General features: G+C 43.3%; 1 protein-coding gene across 2 annotated transcripts in view; it reads right to left on the reverse strand.

Moving 5' to 3' along the window:
• Positions 1–1,925: 1,925 nt before the first annotated feature.
• The window catches only part of FAM221A (family with sequence similarity 221 member A), a 29,385-nt gene continuing 10,301 nt past the window's right edge, over positions 1,926–21,009 (reverse strand). The window contains exons 4-8 of one of the 2 annotated variants that reach the window (XM_075125791.1): positions 18,871–19,077; positions 12,819–12,932; positions 11,989–12,077; positions 9,775–9,858; positions 1,926–2,140 (exon numbers count right to left, since the gene is read on the reverse strand). In XM_075125791.1, coding sequence (XP_074981892.1) covers positions 9,778–9,858; positions 11,989–12,077; positions 12,819–12,932; positions 18,871–19,077 — 491 coding nt within the window. In that variant the 3' untranslated portion in view covers positions 1,926–2,140; positions 9,775–9,777. The remainder of the gene's footprint in view (positions 2,141–9,774; positions 9,859–11,988; positions 12,078–12,818; positions 12,933–18,870; positions 19,078–21,009) is intronic. The other variant, XM_048838392.2, reaches the window with a different exon arrangement.

Here is a 21,009-nt window from a genome sequence, read left to right on the forward strand (position 1 = left end):
TCCTATTATGCATTTTAATGAATTTAATAAGTGTGTTAGCTAAATAGATTGACATACTTAATACACATTTATTTATGTCATAGCTCTGCATGGCATTGTACAGAGAAATAAATACACATCTCCTGCCTCAAGGAGCTCACAATCTAAACAGGAAAACCTATTTAGCCAGCGGGAGGTTTTCCAGAAAACAAGATTCAATAGTTGCTGGTTTTCATGCAGTATATATTTTGTCCCTTCTTTCTTAATTTATATTTGATTAGTTTGGCAGGAGTATGATGGTCATTTTGGGGAGGCTGTAGGACATAAAGGATCAAGGAGGATAATAGTGGTGTAGAGGAAGGTTAGGAAAAATCACAGAGGAGAGTTTCAGAGTAGTAGCTGTGTTAGTCTGTATCCGCAAAAAGAAAAGGAGTACTTGTGGCACCTCAGAGACTAACAAATTTCTCTGAGCATAAGCTTTTGTGAGCTACAGCTCACTTCATCAGATGCATGCAGTGGAAAATACTGTGAGGAGATTTTATCTGTAATAGAGTGATCAGATAGCTTGAAGTGAGGCCAGTCCTTGTTTACAGACAGCCCCCCAACCTGAAGCAAATACTCACCAGCAACTACACACCACACAACAAAACCACTAACCCAGGAACCTATCCTTGCAACAAAGCCCATTGCCAGCTGTGTCCACATATCTATTCAGGGGACACTATCATAGGGCCTAATCACATCAGCCACACTATCAGAGGCTTGTTCACCTGCACATCTACCAATGTGATATATGCCATCATGTGCCAGCAATGCCCCTCTGCCATGTACATTGGCCAAACCGGACAGTCTCTATGTAAAAGAATAAATGGACACAAATCAGACGTCAAGAATTATAACATTCAAAAACCAGTCGGAGAACACTTCAACCTCTCTGGTCACTCGATTACAGACCAGAAGTCGCAATTCTTGAACAAAAAAACTTCAAAAACAGACTCCAGAGAGAGACTGCTGAATTGGAATTAATTTGCAAACTGAACACCATTACATTAGGCTTGAATAAAGACTGGGAGTGGATGTGTCATTACACAAAGTAAAACTATTTCCCCATGTTTATTCCCCCCCACACACACACACTGTTCCTCACATGTTCCTGTCAACTGCTGGAAATGGCCCACCTTGATTATCACTACAAAAGGTTTTTTTTCTCTCCTGCTGGTAATAGCTCACCTTACCTGATCACTCTTGTTACAGTGTGTATGGTAACATCCATTGTTTCATGTTCTCTGTATATAAAATCTCCCCACTGTATTTTCCACTGCATGCATCCAATGAAGTGAGCTGTAGCTCACGAAAGCTTATGCTCAAATAAATTTGTTAGTCTCTAAGGTGCCACAAGTACTCCTGTTCTTTTTACAGAGGTGAGTGTATTAGAAGGATACAAAACAGGCATGAAGGGAAGCAGAATTAGCTGAATGCAGAGCCTGAGGTGAGAGAAGAATATATGTTGGCAGGGACAGAGCTTGCAGAAGCTTGAGGGTGAGAAAAAACAATTTGAATTTGATGTGGAAGATGTGAAGCCAGTGAAGGGAGCAGTGTCTGTGTCTTTTAAGAAAATATTAAAACTACAACCCCAATGAGTAGAAAGTTAGGAACAAGAATAACTCTAAGTCCACATATAAAGAAGCAAGTATGTAATGGAAGTCTGATGATATGATGTGGTGTATAATGTATATTTTACTTGCTGTCCTAAGGCTCTGATTCAGCAAAGCACTTAAGCGTGTGTTTGCTGGATCAAAGCCTAAATGAAAAATTCTAGAAGTCTCTAAAAACCATCATTTTCTACTACATATGACTCATGCAGCAATATTTGAGAGCTTAGATAGTATGTCAAGCTACTTTGATAAAAAGTAACAATTTTATTTGAAAGAACCAGAATCACCAAGTATTTTTAAATGAATTTAATCAATACTTTAATATAGCAGTGTTAATATTGAGAAACTAGAAAATATGTGTGTGCAATAAACACCATGAAAATACACTTAAATATAATGATAAACGATTCTGTATTACAAAAACTCCTTTGTTTTATTAATCTTCATGGATTCTTTGATGGCAGTGGACCTTTAACTTTCTGTTTAGCAGCCTTCTCATTTTTCAGCTGCAATAAAAGAAAAACAGCAATGGTCCAAGCACTAGTGTGTCAACAAATCAACCATGCAGTACTAATTAAGCTACTACTTTATAATAGAAATCTAGCTACTTACCTGGCCCCCAACACCACAATACCTCACAAATATGAGTTTATCCTCACACTCATTAGATGAAGAGAAATTCTATTTACACCATTTTACAGATGTGGAACACAGACCAAAAGACTAACTAGCATACTCAAGGTCACAAAGGAAGTCTCGGCAGCTCTCCTGAGTTGTTGGTTGTTGCTTTAACCACAAGATCATTCTTCCTCCCAATTGATTTTCCCTTCACTAGTTTCCTATTGCATGCTTTGATTTGCCAAAATATGTACCTGACTACCATTTTTTACTGTGGATTTATATTCATCCCACTGCAATTTCAATATAGCAACTCCTTCAATTTTGCATGTATATACCATAGCTTTGGAAGCCAATAATTGGTCTACAGCACTCACTGGAGTGTGATGCATGGGTACATTAAACATTATTTTGAATAACTGTATTGAGAAGGTGTGTGGATCTTTGGTGTATAAGTGTTCACTGCACTGCCTTGAGAGACGGGGGGAAGATATCAAAGAGGGGTTGGGGAGATTTAAAGCAACATATTTAACCTGTGTCCCTTTTGTAATTTTATTGTATTCTTGAAGTGGAGTATCTTGTTTTGGTAGGGTTCTTTTAATATTTGTTAAATAAATACACCTGTTACTATGTGTTTACATTAGGCAAGACAAGGTCAAAGAAATACACCTTGCAATTGGAATGGAAAGTGATGAGATTTGTGATGGTTTTTAGTCCCTGGGGGAGTTCATTCCAGACTCAGACCACTCCTGAAGAAAGTTATGTCTCCCGCACAGATGAGCTTTACTCTTATTGTTGAGAGTTCCATTGTGCCAGAGAAGTGAAATTGTCCACCATTGTCTTCATCCCAGAACATCTCACAGTCTTTTAGGTATCCTGGGCTGAGGTCATGGAGAGCTTTGAAGATAAGAACTGAGACCTTGAACTCAACTCAAAATTCTATGGGAAGCCAGTGTAGAGAGTAGAGGACAAGTGTGGCGCCCACCCACTTCCCAGGTTTTTCCAATAAGACAAGTGTGATATGCTCACAGTAGCCTGTGTTGCTGGGGAGACTAGCTGCAGCATTTTGTACTAGGTGGAGTTTTCTAAGTGCAAAGGTTTCATGTTCAGGTATGTTACATTACATTACTGTAGTCCAGCCAAGTCTTCCTCCACTGGGATGGAAAAGAGTCTCCTAACCAAGCTGTGTTGGAGATCCAACCCACACAAGACCTGGAGGGGTTAAAGTGGCTAAGCAGACCAATTAACTGCCCAGGCTGCACCTGGAGAAGGAGACAGGGAGCAGGTCACTAACTGGAAATGGTCTCAGCTGGGCAGGAACAGGAGAAGCCTATATAAAGCCCAGAAGCTTGTAAGCAACAAGAGGCTTCAAGGAAGTAGTCTATAGTTATTCTCTGGGAGGAGGGTGTGTGTGCTGGTAAACCAAGAAAAAGGGGGAAGCTAAATAAGTAGGAAGAAGTCCACAGAAATAGCAGCAAGGAGTTGGACCATACAGACCTTGGCTGCTTGTTATAGGGCAATGGTTCTCAGCTAGGGGGGAGGTATGCAGAGGTCTTCCTGCTGGGGGCGGAAACTCCTCTAGATATTTGCCTAGTTTTACAGCAGTCTACAAAAAAAAGCACTAGTGAAGTTGATACAAACTAAAATTTCATACAGACAATATCTTGTTTATACTGCTGTATATATTATACACTGAAATGTAAGTATGATGTTTATATTCCAATTAATTTATGTATAAATAAGAAAATAAGCAATTTTTCAGTAATAGTGTGCTGGGACACATTTGTATTTTTAGGTCTGATTTTTGTAAGCAAGTAGTTTTTAAGTGAGGTGAAATGCAGGGGTATGCAAGACAAAAAAGACACTTGAAAGGGGTACAGTAGTCTGGAAAGGTTGAGAGCCACTGTTCTAGGGTCCCTGGGCTGGAATCCAGAGTAGAGAGTGGGCTTGGGTTCTCCTTCCAGCCACTGGGAAGTGGCAGAGGGCACTGGGGACACCAGCCAGACAGCTGGTCTGGAAGGTCTTTGATTTCTCTGGATGGAGAGGACCTCAGTGACCTGGCTGGAGGGCCCAGCCATGAACAGGAAGCTGCAGCTCTGACAGCAAGATAGGCCACACAGTGAAAGAGACACTAACCGAGAAGAGCAGTGCCTGGCACGAACCAATCCCTGGAGCTGCCAGCAGGAGGTGCCACATGCAGTGAGTGGACCCCATGACACAACCAGACACAGCTGAAAGTGTTACGTGTGGTGACTGTTGTGATGAGGGCTCAGTGTTGGCAAAGAATCCAAGAGTACTCCTAGACTATAGACTGAATTGACTAATTGTGGCTATGAACTTTCAGCCAAAGGACATGGCATAGTAAAATGTTTTACGCCATAAAAGCCAGCGTGCTTTTAAACGTCCAAATGCACATTCTATCACCATTCTGCACTTGCTCAGTCTATAGTTGAACAGCTCCTGACTACTGTCCAGGCTGCCAGTGTATGGCTTCATGAGCCATGGCATTAAGGGGTAGGCTGGGTCCCCAAGGATAACTATAGGCATTTCAACATCCCAACAGTTATTTTCTGGTCTGGGAAAAAAGTCCCTTCCTGCAGCTTGTGAAACAGACCAGAGTTCCTGAAGAGGCGAGCGTCATGTACCTTTCCCGGCCATCCCACGTTGATGTTGGTGAAATGTCCCTTGTGATCCACCAATGCTTGCAGCACTATTGAGAAATACCCCTTGCGGTTTATGTATTCGCTGACTTGGTGCTCCGGTGCCAAGACAGGGATATGGGTTCCGTCTATGGCCCCACCACAGTTAGGGAATCCCATTGCAGCAAAGCCATCCACTATGACCTGCACATTTCCCACGGTCATTACCCTTGATATCCGCAGATCTTTGATTGCGTTGGCTACTTGCATCACAGCAGTCCCCACAGTAGATTTGCCCACTCCAAATTGATTCCCGACTGACTGATAGCTGTCTGGCATTGCAAGCTTCCACAGGGCTATTGCCACTCGCTTCTCAACTGTGAGGGCTGCTCTCATCTTAGTATTATTGTACTTCAGGGCAGGGGAAAGCAAGTCACAAAGTTCCATGAAAGTGCCCTTACGCATGCGAAAGTTTTGCAACCACTGGGAATTGTCCCAGACCTGCAACACTATGCGGTCCCACCAGTCTGGTGCTTGTTTCCCGAGCCCAGAATCAGTTCCACTGCATGAACCTGCCCCATTAGCACCATGATGCCCACATTGCCAGGGCCCGTGTGTTGAGAGAAGTCTGTGTCCATGTCCTCATCACTCACGTCACCGAGCTGACATCGCCTATTCGCCTGGTATCGCTTTGCCAGGTTCTGGTGCTGCATATACTGCTGGATAATGCGCGTGGTGTTTAATGTGCTCCTAATTGCCAAAGTGATCTGAGCGGGCTCCATGCTTGCCGTAGTATGGCGTCTGCACAGAAAAAAGGCGCGGAACGATTGTCTGCCGTTGCCCTGATGGAGGGAGGGGCGACTGACGACATGGCTTACAGGGTTGGCTTACTGGGAATTAAAATCAACAAAAGGGGTGGCTTTGCAAGAAACTGAATGGCCCCCTCAAGGATAGAACTCAAAACCTCAGGGACAGAACTCAAAACTGGGTTTAGCAGGCTGTTGATTTCACAGAGGTAGGGAGGGAGGAGAAAATGAATACAAAACAAATCCGGTCTATTTCTTGTTTTGAGCCACTTCATCTATCTTTATACATCTTGCTGTCAGCAGACTGTGCAGTACAACAGCTAGCCATCATCATCTCCTGGGTGCTCGGCAGAAGACGGTGCAGTATGACGACTAGCCATCATCTTCTGGTAGCTGGAGGTTAAAAGACAGTGCACTGCCGGTAGGACTCAATCGCCACAAGATGAAACAAGGGAAATGACCTGGCTGAGTCACTCCCATGTTTGCCCAGGCACCCGGTTAAAAGAGCACCCAGGACTACGTCGATGACGGCTACCAGTCATACTGCACTGTCTGCTGCCAAAAGGCAATAAATTGCTGCTGTGTAGCAATTCAGTACCATGTCTGCCAGCACCCAGGAGACATACGGTGATGGTTAGCTGAGCGGGCTCCATGCTTGCCGTGGTATGGTGTCTGCACAGGTAACTCAAGAAAAAAGGCGCAAAACGATTTCACAGAGGGAGGGAGGGAACGGGGGCCTGATGATATGTACCCAGAACCACCCGCGACAATGTTTTAGCCTCATCAGGCACTGGGATTTCTACCCAGAATTCAAATGGGCGGCGGAGACTGTGGGATAGCCACCCACAGTGCAACGCTCCGGAAGTCGACGGTTGCCTCGGTACTGTGGACACACTCCGCCGACTACATGCACTTAGAGCATTTGTGTGGGGGGACACACAATCAACTTTATAAAAACGCTTTCTACAAAACCAACTTCTATTAATTCGACCTAATTTTGTAGTGTAGACATACCCTGAGTTTGCTCAGGAATGGGAGGTTTGACACTCTGTGATAGTTGGCTAGTATTGGGTTAGCCAGCATGGGTTTCTTCAATGTTTAGTCCGACTATTCTGTGTTTGAAGGAGGAAGGGAAGATTCCTTCTCTGAATGAGGCTGTGATGATGGAAAACCAAGTGCCAGCTCTTGCAGAGTCTGTAGATGTCTGCTGAATACTGTGAAATTCATAGCTGGAAACCAAACCAGCTCACCTATATGTTAATATTGTTCTAGATAAGTGTTAGACTTGTAAGGATGTGTTTAGGTGCTATAAAAAGACTAAGTTGCTGCATGCATTAACATTACAATTGTAATGTCTGTATACCATGTTACACGGTAAACTATAAGTTTAAAAATGCCTGCTCCAAACTTGTGAACTGGGAAGGGAAGAGTGGCTCATCCAGGAGGGCTATCAAAGTTGTGAGCCATTGTAGGACAAAAGCTTTAATTGCCCCATCCACCCATGGAGAAGTACATGTAGAAGGTCTCATCCCGTGAGTTGGAATGCTGCAAGAGGGAAATAAAGATAGTTGACATGGAACCATAGGCTGAACTCATTTAACCTGTAAATTATCTCATTTCTTTTTCCTAGTTAATAAATCCTCTGTTAATTTACTATGGGATTGGCTACCAGCATTGTCTTTGAGATCTAAGGTACAAATTGATCTGAGGTAAGTGACTGGTCACAACCTAAATGTTTTATGATTTCTGGTGTAAGTGACCATTTATCACTAAATCCAGCTTGCCTGGGTGGCAATATAGATTGGTGAGCCCAAGGGGATGGTCTGTGACTACATAGTAAGACTGTTACAGTGATCCAGAAGTTCACATTTGTTACTGGGTTGGTAAAATCTAATTATGATACATACCACTAGTTTGGGATATCTGCCCTGCCTTTATCAGTTTGTCTGCTCTGAGACTGGCACTCAGTTGTGAACCACTCTAGACAGCATGACCAAAGCATTGGCTATTTCACTCAGGAGTGGCACTAGTTGTGAATCTGACCTATGCCCTTCCTGGCTTGTGAAAGTCATGAACAAGTCTTGGATCAGGACTCCTTTAGGGTGTCCAAAACTTCTCGATGAGTCAATGTACTGAATTCTGAGAATGCAGTTGGTTCTTAGTTAGTGAGTGCAGGCAAAGCAGATCCATGCTGTTTGAGAAGACTTCCTGAATGTGTGTGATTAGTGAAGTAGGATAGTTTTTTGTGGTGCTTGGTGTTCTTGGCTCTGCTACAGGTTGTAGGCATTCAGGATTGAAGGAATTTACCACTCTGGCTAGTTCCTTGGGGTGGGATTTGGCAGCCTCAAAGAAGGCTGATAGGAAAGCTCTTGGCTTGAAATACAGCCTCAGTATAGGCTTTGAGGAATTTGTTTCATCCTGTCGGAATCAGTCTTTGTATTTCCACCCTCTCTCTTCATCCAGCACAGGGCGTCAGAAAATCAAGATAATCTGTGTGGCCAATGGGGAGAAGGGGTCATTTGGGGGCAAACACGTCAATGGCAGAGGCCAGTGTAGAATGATTTACCAGGTCCTTGATTCCTCACCCCGTGGGCGGGGTGCTGTTCTCCTTCAGCAGGCTTTGGAATTTGTTGGAGTACGAGTCAGCTATGTGGGTAAGGCCCTGCATTTTCTGATTTTGTTTAAATTTCCTGGAAATTTATCCACGTTTGTTACAAAAAATAAAAAGGGGTGAAAAATCAGTGCAAAAAATGAACTTTGCAGTTTTCTGTATAAATTTCACTCTCCTCTTTCCTGTTTTTGTTTTTTTAACTTCCAAAACAGCCCTAATTTTTCATTTTTTGACTACTTTTGGCATGAAAAGTAGTTCACTAACTTATTTGCTTTGAATGCTATAAACATCCATTCTATCGGTAGAACAGGTAATAAGTATGGGATGGGCGTGGGATTGACAGCAGAACACATCAGCGCTCAAGTCATTCCAGTACTTCTGATCCATCCCCATCCCCACTCTGGAAAAAGAGATGGTGGATCAGAAACTAGGGCCACCCAGGTTACTGAGCCACCATCTCACCTTCGAGAGAGGGGAGGTGGGAAGTTCTGGCCCTTCCAATATTTGGGTGGGGAAAAATAATTGCTTTTATAAAACCTAGGAATTTTTTGGTTAAAAATGAAAATAAAAAGGCCAGACATGATCTGTGAAAGTCCTAGGGAGACAAGTGAGGAGATGGGTTTTGTGGGGGTTGTATCTGTGATCTTGTTAGTATCAATATAGAAATCTCCCAGGACAACTGGGGTATTTTACCACCATTGCCAACCGCATGCCAGTGAGCTCCTTCATGAATCCTTTTCTGTGGTGGTCTGTTTTCAAAGAAAATGAATGGAGTACCAACTGGCTTTTTGTCATTTCTAGGTTGGGGCGTACCAAGTATCCTGGGAGAATGCGATTGGCTACTACAGAACTTGCTCTGTCATCCAGCCAGGTCTTGGTGATGCAGGCTATATCAGGAGCCTCATCACTGATGTGGTTGTGTATTGTTTGTTAGCAGTAGGTCTTGCATTGATCAACATCCGCTTTAGTTTGTGATGCCTTGTGCTGTCTGTTTCTGACCTGTGGACTATGTAGTGGACCTGTGCATCATACAGGTGTGTTATGTCTGGCATCTAGCTTCTTTTTGCTTTCCTGTTTTCTTGGACCGGTCCTCCCAATTTGAACTGTGATAGGTAATGAAGTACATGTTGCCATGGGATGTTCCAAGTGAAGGAACGGGTTGTCTGGTTTACCAGTTGCCATAGGAAAGGCAGCTCTGTTGGATATATTTTGGATCTGTAACTTGGCTGAGTCCTGGGAAGAGGCAGAGCAGTGTTTCCCTGGAGCAGTGATGGGTATGCTGGAAGCAAGGTGGCATAACAGGAATGGAAACTGTAATAAATGACAATAATAGGGCTGAGTCCAGCAAGAGGAAGTGTCAATGGCATCAGACATCCATTTCCTTGAAATAAACTGTCTGTCATGACACCCCTGTTGCTCTTACCTGCTTTGGGAGGGAGATGTAGAGGGTGAGAAATGGCACTTACCTTTTAGTCTTGTCTGAGTAAGAGCTGAAAAGTAGCCTGCCAGCAGGTGGAGAGGTATCTAGAGGAGCAGGGCGGGTCTCCTTCCTTTTAAAAAAAGAAAAGGCGTACTTGTGGCACCTTAGAGACTAACCAATTTATTTGAGCATAAGCTTTCATGAGCTACAGATCTGATGAAGTGAACTGTAGCTCACGAAAGCTTATGCTCAAATAAATTGGTTAATCTCTAAGGTGCCACAAGTACTCCTTTTCTTTTTGCGAATACAGACTAACACGGCTGTTACTCTGAAACCTTCCTTTTAAAAGAACACAGCCCTTAGGATGGTTGTGGATGGTTCCTGAGCTGAGGGAGTGACTGGGAGAGGAATCACAGCCCCACTTTAATCTTTTGAAAATTAAAGGAAATTTTCTGAAAAATAGTAAGTGAGCAGAGCTGGTGCTGGTTGTGTGGGGCCAGCGAGAGATGGACCCTGCTGCTGCCACTGGTGCTAGGTCCCCATTGGGAAGATTCTTTGCAGGGTCAGGGTCTTACTCACTTTTTTGACATACATGCCTAAAGTTATGCACACGGCTAAGTCCTGCTGTGGGACTACTCATTCGCTCAAGAAAAAGAAAATGCCTCAGTCTTTGCAGAATTGAATCAAATATCTGAAATTCTTACCTCTTCACCAAGGAAAAGAAAATACTTGAAAATGTCTTGAGACTTAGTAGTAATGCTATATCTATAAACTGTTACATTTGCAAAATCTGTAGCACTTTTCTTTTTTTGTAATGTTTCTCAAGAAAAGATTCAATTTCAAAGACCAGTTCTCACAGAAACAAACGCTACCTGATGCGGGAAACAAGCATAACATTAGGCTTTATCAAAACTAGTTAAGTGAAATATTACTTTATAGAGGAATGGGTAGAATTCACTTCCGGCTAAGATGGTGGAGTTAAGTAATACTGAGTTAAACCAGAATCTGAATGACAACATATTAAATTAAATATAAATTAAATTAAGCAGTTTTGTGCCTGAGAATGGCAGTCCATGTTTTTCTGGGTATCCGAAGGAGGTTTGTGGGTTTATTTTGTTTTTACAGTTTCTCCTAGTTGTCCAAAACAATTACTGATATTTTTGTTTCTGTGATTGTTTGGTATTTTGGTGCAGTTATGCTTTGGCTTTCCTCTGGCCAAAGCAAGTTAAGTTTTTAAATTAAATATGCCTGATCTCGGTGGGAAGGTCACTGAACTATTCCAGATATGATTGGCCTATGGACCTACACTATTAGGTCACTATGTCGTAACCAGTTTCAGAATGGTAGCCATGTTTACTCTGTATCAGGAAAAAGAACGAGGGTACTAGTGGCACTTCAGACTAACAAATGTATTTGGGCATAAGCTTTTGTGGAGTAAACCCCACTTCATCACATGCATGGAGTGGAAAATACAGTAGATATATCTATATGAGAGAGATCAATTAAGGTGGGCTATTATCAGTAGGAGGAAGAAAAAACTTTTGTAGTGATAATCAGGATGGCCCATTTCAAAGAGTTGACAAGAAGGTGTGAGTAACAGTAGGGGGGAAAATTAGCCTGGGGAAATAGTTTTTAGTTTGGGAGTGGATGGGTCATTAGTCTTTATTCAAGCCTAATTTAGTGGTGTCCAGTTTGCAAATTAATTCCAGTTCTGCAGTTTCTCGTTGGAGTCTGTTTTTGTAGGGTTTTTTTGTTGAATTGCAACTTTTAGGTCTGTAATTGAGTGTCCAGAGAGGTTGAAGTGTTATAATTCTTGACGTCTGATTTGTGTCCATTGATGCTTCTGCGTAGAGACTGTCCGGTTTGGCCAATGTACATGGCAGAGGGGCATTGATTGATTTTGTCTCGTTAGAGTTGGTATGGCAACCCCCATTTTTTCATGTTGGGGATGTGTGTGTATATATATATATATATATCTTCCTACTGTATTTTCCACTCCATGCATCTGATGAAGTGAGTTTTAGCCCATAAAAGCTTATGCCCAAATAAATTTGTTAGTCTCTAAGGTGCCACTAATATTCCTCGTTCTTTATGTTGTAACCCTCATTTTGAAATGCTAATACATTTTTCAGGATCAGAATACCAGTTAAAGCAATGTGCACCATTGTAGGCAAGTTCAATTTTAAGTTTATCCACCTTAAATTGAGCCTCTTTATTTTTAAGGAACATGTTTGTATTAAACCTAAATACAATGACTTGCCCGTTCCTGGTACTGTTTTTCAAAGTAAGCCATGTCCTCTTCTTCAGAACTCCTTAAATTAGAAACTTGCTTTGCTGCACTAGAGCCACCTGAAGAAACACAAAACAAATGTCTATTAAAAATACTTGTTTTTATTTCAATATGCTTTATATTTGGAAAAAGATTTTCAAACGAAAATTTCAGTCTGCACAAGGGAGAAGTGCCCTATTTTACTTAAAAGCAATACCTTCAGCCAAGTAAGCAGCACTGTTAACTAGGTCTGGAATGAAAAGACCAGTAGTCTCTATGAGAGGCCTCAGAGTAGCTACATTGTAACTACCATCTTACTAGCCATGGGACAGAAGTGACGTTACAGCTATGTCGATATAGGCAGAAAGTCATAGCCCAGTATTACACTGAGTAAATACATACAGTGTGTTCTCTTACTGGAAACAAAAATGGAGAGACAGTACTCCAGTGAATAGAGGATTCCATTATTAAAGGAAACAGGTGCAGGGGGAGGGCATCAAAAGCAAGAAAATCTAGTTCTTAAACTAATCATTTAGTTTCTCTAAAACATTAAACTAATGAGAGAGATTCTCTAAAACAATGAAAAAACCCTTGTTTTGAAAATCTTGATTACAGAAAAGTTTGTATATTAATTACATACACCCCTCTTAGAGGAAATGTCTTAAATATTTGCTTTAGTTTTGAACTCTAATGTACACCTTTAAGCTTTCCCTAACATCAAAAAGTCAACATTATACAGTGTACTCAGTATCAAGGCAATCTGACATTAATACACAACAATTTAAAAAAAAAAAAAAAAGCATGGTAGTTCATTTCATTACCACTTGTTAATTGTGAGCTGGCTTGTGCAGAACTGGATGGGCCTTGGAATGCTTTTAGAAATGGATGGTCCATGCCACTACTAGGTGACTCTAGAAATTCAGCAGAGGGTGCCCCTAATAGAAAACATATTGGGGGGAAAAATTAGCTTCACAAGAAGAGTTAATCATACATGATGGAAACCAAACATACCTACCAGTTAAAATAAATAATGCTGATACTTAGTAAACAGCATGAAAAAATTATGCATTGTGTGTCATCCAGAACACTAGAACAAAGTAGGTGTGGTAAAAGAACCAAAGTATGGCTTGAAAAGAAATTAAATGGCTGAGCTCTTCTCCTCCTGTTGCTGTGACTGTACTATACGGGAACTACATTGCAGAAAGATCGTGGAGACCAGACCCAGATTTTAAAATATAATTAAATACCAACAGTGTTTCAAAATAAAGACTCCTGATTCTCTTTACTCCCCTGTAATGTAGTTTTGAATGTAGAAGTTCTCTAAGAGCCAGGGGTGTAAGATGATAACCCAGTTCTACATATGCCCAATTTTGTTACAAGATTACAATTAATACTCAGTATACAAATCAGCTTGAAATCCCACTATGAATTGTGCCTTACACTGGGGAAAAAAATCATTTATCTGCATGTGTCAGGCTGAAAACTTAAAATGAATAATAAGAGAAAACAAAGATACCCCAACATGTAACTGTTAATGGGGAATCATCAATGAATGGGAGTGTTTCTAACAGGCATCTGTTCTTAGCCCAATGTCATTCAACATCTGTACGGGTGACCTGGAAAAAAATATAAAATCATGGCTAGTAAAGTTTGCAGATGACACAAAAATTGGTGGAATGGTAAACAGTGATAAGTATAAGTCAGTTATGCAAAGTGATCTGAATCATTTGGTAAACTGGGCTCATTCAAATAATATGCATTTCAGTATGGCCAAATGCAAAATCATACATCTAAAGAACAAAGAATTAGATCACACATGCGGGATGGGGACTGTATCTTGGGAAGAAGTGCTTCTAACGAGGACTTACCCTTATGGGTTAGGTGACCAAGTGGCACATGAGAGCCACAGAGCTATATTGGGATAAGAGGGCCAATTCAGTTCTTTAATATATAAACAGGGGAATATCAAGTAGGCGTTTTCAATGTCTTCATTGAATGTCAATATCCTTCAACCAGAATGTAATCTTCTGGATACAGAAATGAATGAATTTCATAGAACTGGAAGGGACCTCAAGAGGTCATCGAGTCCAGTCCCTGACACTCAAGGCAGGACTAAGTATTATCTAGACCATACCTGACAGGTGTCTGTCCAACCTGCTTCCAAAATCCCCAGTGATGGAGATTCCATAATGTCCCGAGGCAATTTATTTCAGTGCTTAACCACCCTGACAGTTAAGAAGTTTTTCCTAATGTCCAATCTAAACCGCCCTTGGTGCAATTTAAGCCCATTGCTTCTTGTCCGATCCTCAGGGGTTAAGAACAATTTTTCTCCCTCTTCCTTGTAACAACCTTTTATGTACTTGAAAACTATTATGTCCCCTCGGTCTTCTCTTCTCCAGACTAAACAAACCCACTTTTTTCAATCTTCCCTCATAGGCCATGTTTTCTAAACCTTTAATCATAGAATATCAGGGTTGGAAGGGACCCCAGAAGGTCATCTAGTCCAACCCCCTGCTCAAAGCAGGACCAATTCCCAGTTAAATCATCCCAGCCAGGGCTTTGTCAAGCCTGACCTTAAAAACCTCTAAGGAAGGAGATTCTACCACCTCCCTAGGTAACGCATTCCAGTGTTTCACCACCCTCTTAGTGAAAAAGTTTTTCCTAATATCCAATCTAAACCTCCCCCACTGCAACTTGAGACCATTACTCCTCGTTCTGTCATCTGCTACCATTGAGAACAGTCTAGAGCCATCCTCTTTGGAACCCCCTTTCAGGTAGTTGAAAGCAGCTATCAAATCCCCCCTCATTCTTCTCTTCTGCAGGCTAAACAATCCCAGCTCCCTCAGCCTCTCCTCATAACTCATGTGTTCCAGTCCCCTAATCATTTTTGTTGCCCTTCGCTGGACTCTCTCCAATTTATCCACATCCTTCTTGAAGTGTGGGGCCCAAAACTGGACACAGTACTCCAGATGAGGCCTCACCAATGTCGAATAGAGGGGAACGATCACGTCCCTCGATCTGCTCGCTATGCCCCTACTTATACATCCCAAAATGCCATTGGCCTTCTTGGCAACAAGGGCACACTGCTGACTCATATCCAGCTTCTCGTCCACTGTCACCCCTAGGTCCTTTTCCGCAGAACTGCTGCCTAGCCATTCGGTCCCTAGTCTGTAGCTGTGCATTGGGTTCTTCCGTCCTAAGTGCAGGACCCTGCACTTATCCTTATTGAAACTCATCAGATTTCTTTTGGCCCAATCCTCCAATTTGTCTAGGTCCTTCTGTATCCTATCCCTCCCCTCCAGCGTATCTACCACTCCTCCCAGTTTAGTATCATCCGCAAATTTGCTGAGAGTGCAATCCACACCATCCTCCAGATCATTTATGAAGATATTGAACAAAACCGGCCCCAGGACCGACCCTTGGGGCACTCCACTTGATACCGGCTGCCAACTAGACATGGAGCCATTGATCGCTACCCGTTGAGCCCGACAATCTAGCCAGCTTTCTACCCACCTTATAGTGCATTCATCCAGCCCATACTTCCTTAACTTGCTGACAAGAATACTGTGGGAGACCGTGTCAAAAGCTTTGCTAAAGTCAAGAAACAATACATCCACTGCTTTCCCTTCATCCACAGAACCAGTAATCTCATCATAAAAGGCGATTAGATTAGTCAGGCATGACCTTCCCTTGGTGAATCCATGCTGGCTGTTCCTGATCACTTTCCTCTCATGCAAGTGCTTCAGGATTGATTCTTTGAGGACCTGCTCCATGAATCATTAATCATGAATCTTTAATCATTTTCGTTGCTCTTCTCTGGACTTCTTCAATTTGTCCACATCTTTCCTGAAATGTGGCATCCAGAACTGGACACAATACTCCAGTTGAGGCCTAATCAGTGCAGAGTAGAGCAGAAGAATTACTTCTCATGTCTTGATTACAATACTCTTGCTTATGTTTACCTTTTTTGCAACAGCCTTATATTGTTGACTCAAAGTTAGCTTGTGATCCACTATGACCCCCAGATCCCTTTCCACAGTACTCCTTCCTAAGCAGTCATTTCCCATTTTGTATGTGTGCAACATTGTCCCCTTCCTAAGTGGAGCACTTCGCATTTGTCTTTATTGAATTTCATCCTATTTACTTCAGACCATTTCTCTAGTTTGTCCAGATCATTTTGAATTTTAATCCTATCCTCCAAAGCACTTGCAACCCCTCCCAGCTTGGTATTGTCTGCAAACTTTTACTGTACTCTCTGCTATTATCTAAATCAGGGATCAGCAACCCTTGGCATGCAGCCAGTCAGGGAAAACCGCTGGCAGGCTGGGACGGTTTCTTTCCCTGTAGCATCTGCAGGTTCGGCCGATTGCAGCTCCTACTGGCCGTGGTTCGCTGTTCCCACAGCCCCTGTTGACCTGGAAGTGGCAGCCAGCACATCCCTCAGCCCGCACAGCTTCCCACAGCCCCCATTGGCCTGGAATAGCAAACCGCAGTCAGTGTGAGCTGCAATCAGCAGAACCTACGGATGCTGCAGATAAAGAAACCGTCCCAGCCTGCCAGCAGATTTCCCTGACGAGACACATGCCAAAGGTTGCTGATCCCTGATCCTAAATCATTGATGAAGATATTGAACAAAACCAGACCCAGAACCAACCTCTGCAGGACCCCACTCGTTATGCTCTTCCAGCATGACTGAACCACTGATAACTACTCTCTGGGAATGATTTTCCAACCAGTTATACATTCACCTTACAGTAGCTCCATCTAGGTTGTAGTTCCCTTGCTTGTTAATGAGAAGGTCATGCAAGACAGTATCAAAAGCCTTACTAACATCTAGATAGACATCTACCACTTCCCCCTTATCCACAAGGCTTGTTACCCTGTCAAAGAAGGCTATCAGGTTTGTTTCACATGATTTGTTCTTGACAAATCCATGCTGACTGTTGCTTATCACCTTATTCTCTTCTAGGTGTTTTTAAATTGATTGCTTAATTATTTGCTCCATTATCTTTCCAGGTACAGAAGTTAAGCTGACTGTTCTGTAATTCCCCAGGTTATCCTTATTTCCCTTTTTTATAGATGGGCACTGTATTTGCCCTTTTCCAGTCTTCTGGAATCTATTCCATGACTTCTCAAAGATAATTGCTAATGGGTCAGATATCTCCTCAGTCAACTCCTTGAGTATTCTAGGATGCAATTTATCAGGCCATGGTGATTTGAAGACCTCTAATTTGTCTAAGTAATTTTTGACTTGTTCTTTCCCTATTTTAGACTCTGATCCTACCTCATTTTCACTGGCATTCACTGTTAGATGTCCAATTGCCACCAACCTTCTTGGTGAAAACCGAAACCAAGTCATTAAGCACCTCTGCCGTTTCCACATTTTCTGTTAGTCTCTCTCTCCCTCCCTCCCTCCCCCCACATTGAGTAATGGGCCTATTCTGCCCTTGGTCTTCCTCTTGCTTCTAATGTATTCGTAGCATGTTTTCTTGTTTCCTTTTATGTCCCTAGCTAGTTTGATCTTGTTTTGTGCCTTGGCTTTTCCAATTTTGTCCCTACATACATATGTTTATATTCATCCTTTGTAATTTGACCAAGTTTCCACTTTTTGCAGGACTTTTTTTTTTGATCATTGAAGATCTCCTGGTTAAGCCAGAGTGGTCTCTTGCCATAGTGACTCTTTCCTAAACAGTGGAATAGTTTGTTCTTGTGCCCTTAATAATGTCTCTTTGGAAAAACTGCCAACAGTCATCAATTGTTTTTCCCCTTAGATTTGCTTCCCATGGGATTTTACCGACCAGCTTCCTGAGTTTGCTAAAGTCTGCCTTCTTGAAATCCATTGTCTTTATTGTGCTGTTCTCCCTCCTACCATTCCTTAGAATCATGAACTCTACCATTTCATGATCACTTTTACCCAAGTTGCCTTCCACTTTCAAATTCTCAACCAGTTCCTCCCTGTTTGTCAAAATCAAATGTAGAACAGCCTTCCCCGTAGTAGTTTTCTCCACTTTCTGAAATAAAAAATTGTCTCCAATACATTCCAAGAACTTGTTGGATAATCTATGCCCTCCTGTGTTTTCCCAACAGATGTCTGGGTACTTGAAGTCGCCCATCACCACCAAGTCCTGTGCTTTGGATGATTTTGTTAGTTTAAAAGAAGCCTCCTCCACCTTTTCCTGGTTTGGTGGTCTGCAGTAGACCCCTACCACTACATCACCTTTTTGTTTTTATCCCTTTTTGTTCTTACCCAGAGACTTTCAACAAGTCTGTTTCTTATTTCTATCTCAACCTCAGTCCAAGTGTATACATTTTTAATACATAAGGCCAGGGCTGGCTCTACTGTTTTTGCTGCCCCAAGCAGCATGCCGAATTGCCACCTGAAAAAGGGAGCTGCCGCCGAATTGCTACCGTGGAACTGTGAAGATACAAGCTGATGCCAAATTGTCATGGCGGTGAAAAAACCCATGCAGCCCTAATGATGCATGGACTGCCGCCCCTTTAAGATTGCTGCCCCAGGCACCTGTTTGGAAAGCTGGAGCCGGCCCTGTTTAAGGCAATACCTCCTCCCTTTTTTCCCTGCCATCCTTCCTGAGCAAGCTGTATCCTTTTATACCAATATTCCAGTCATGCATATTATTCCACCAAGTCTCCATGATGCCAACTATGTCATATCTTCTAATTTCTATAGCTTCTTTTCTACAAGAAGTCAGAAGATGATCATCTCTTGCCTTTAAATCTATTAAAAAAAAAAATCAGGAATTGGGAGTCCCCATCCTATGGGAAAGTCTGAAACTTCATATTTCAAGAGACTTTCATATAAGAAAATTAAATAGACAAAGGATCAAAATATTATCTCAAGTCTCCTGCACTTACCGACTCCGCTGTCATCAAGTCTCATGTAGCCTTCGGCCAGTGAACTAAAGCCAGTTAATCCTCCCATTGCAGCATAAGGAACATCCTGCCCCACAGGTTTTCCCTGGGCTAAGCGCTCTTGTTTAGTTTCCACAACCGTTTCATGGGCATATGTTGGCTGACCACACCCACAGGTAAAGCAGCTGTGAAATCCTGAACATTTAGAACCTAAATAAAAAGTATTCAGAGTGAGATAATGGAGTCTATTCATTTATTATCTCTCACACACTACAGTTTCCCTAAATTGTTGCTTTCCCAAGCACTGCTGGTTTCCTTCCATGCATAAGTACCCAACCACACTTTCCATTTGGATGCTCTATAAGAAAAAGGATGAACATGTGCTTAAATCATGGGAATCTGAGTTCTATTCCTGGAATCAGTCCCAGGCAAATCGAAGGATTGATTGTGCACGTGCTCCTACAATTTGTCCAACAATTTAAACGAGGTGGAGGCTGCTTCAGCTAAGGCAGGGGTGGGCAAACTACAGCCTGCAGGCTGCATCCAGACCATCAAACCTTTTAATCCAGCCCTCTATCTCTTACCAGGAAGCAGGATCAGGGGCTTGCCCTGCTTGTGCCATAGCTCCATGTGGCTCCCGAAAGCAGTGGCATGTCCCCCACCTCCAGCTCCTACATGTAGGAGCAGCCAGGGGGCTCCACACACTACGCCTGCCCCAAGCACTGGCTCTGCAGCTCCCATTGGCTGGAATGGGTGCCTGCAGACAGGGCAGAACGCAGAGCTGCCTGGCCAGGGCTGTGCCTCTGTGTAAAAGCCGGGGGGGGGGACATGCTGCTGCTACTACTGCTTCTGAGAGCTGCAGAGGCAGCACTTGCAGATGGGGCAGCTCGCAGATCCACTTGGCCGCGCCGCCGCATAGGAGCCGGACTCAGAGGGGGGACATGTTGCGGCTTCCGGGAGCTGCTTGAGGTAAGCGCTGCCCAGAGCCTGCACCCCTGACCTCCTCCTGGGCCCCTACCTCAGCCCTCACCCTGGAACCTGTACCCCCTCCCACACCCACCCCAACCCCCTACCTCAGCCCAGAGCCCCCTCCTGCACCCTGAACTCATTTCTGGCCCCACCCCAGAGCCCACAGCTGGAGCCTGCACCCCAACCTGCAATTTCATGAGCATTCATAGCCCACCACTCAATTTCCATACCCAGATGTGGCCCTCAAGTCAAAAAGTTTGCCCACTCCTGAGCTAAGGTAACAACTAGTGAGTGAGATCCACTGTTGTTATGCTCCCCCAGATGGCACCAGTAGCATAGCTAGTGGAGGAGCGGGGCAACGGCCGCTCTCCCACTGAGCAGAAGTGGCACCTTTTTAATTTTTTGGCGCCTTTAATTTTTACTCACCTGGCGGCGCTCCGTGTCTTTCAGCATCGGGTCCTTCTCTCGCTCCGGGTCTTCGGCGGCACTGAAGGACCCCAACACCACCACCACCACCAAAATGCTGCAGAAGACCCAGAGCGAGCGAAGGACCCGATGCCGAAGACCTCAAGCGCCGCTGCGGGTGGCGCCTTTTTTTATCTCCGCTCCTCTGGTTTTCTCCACCTGGCTACGCCACTGGATAGCAGCAATAGTTCTCTGACTTCTTCACCTCCCTTGCCAATTGGCTCTAGCTGTTCTGTAGAATGGGCACAGTCACACCCAGCAGCAGCATGTAGCCCAACATATGCCCAGCCAAGAAGGATTCATGGACCTAAATCAGGGCACGGAATGGTCCAACTGATCAGCCGAAAGTCTGGGATTCTAGCAACCTGAGTTCACTTCCCAGATCTGCCATGGACTCCCTGTGTGACCTTGGGAAAGTTATTTACAGGCATAGACTTTTAAGCCAGAAGGGACCATTGTGATCACCTAGTCTGACCTCCTGCACACTGCAGGCCACAGAACCTCATTCACCCACTCCTGTAGTAGACCCATAACCTCTGGCTGAGTTACTGAAGTCTTCAAATCATGATATAAAGGCTTCCAGTTACAGAGAATCCACCACTTACTCCACTTTAAACCTGCAAGTGACCTGCGCCCATACTGCAGAGGAAAGTGGAAAACCCCCTAGGGTGAAACTTTTTCCTAACCCCCAAATTGGCAATCAGTTGG

This window comes from Caretta caretta, chromosome 2, assembly GCF_965140235.1.
Source record: "Caretta caretta isolate rCarCar2 chromosome 2, rCarCar1.hap1, whole genome shotgun sequence".
Taxonomy (NCBI): Eukaryota; Metazoa; Chordata; order Testudines; family Cheloniidae; genus Caretta; species Caretta caretta.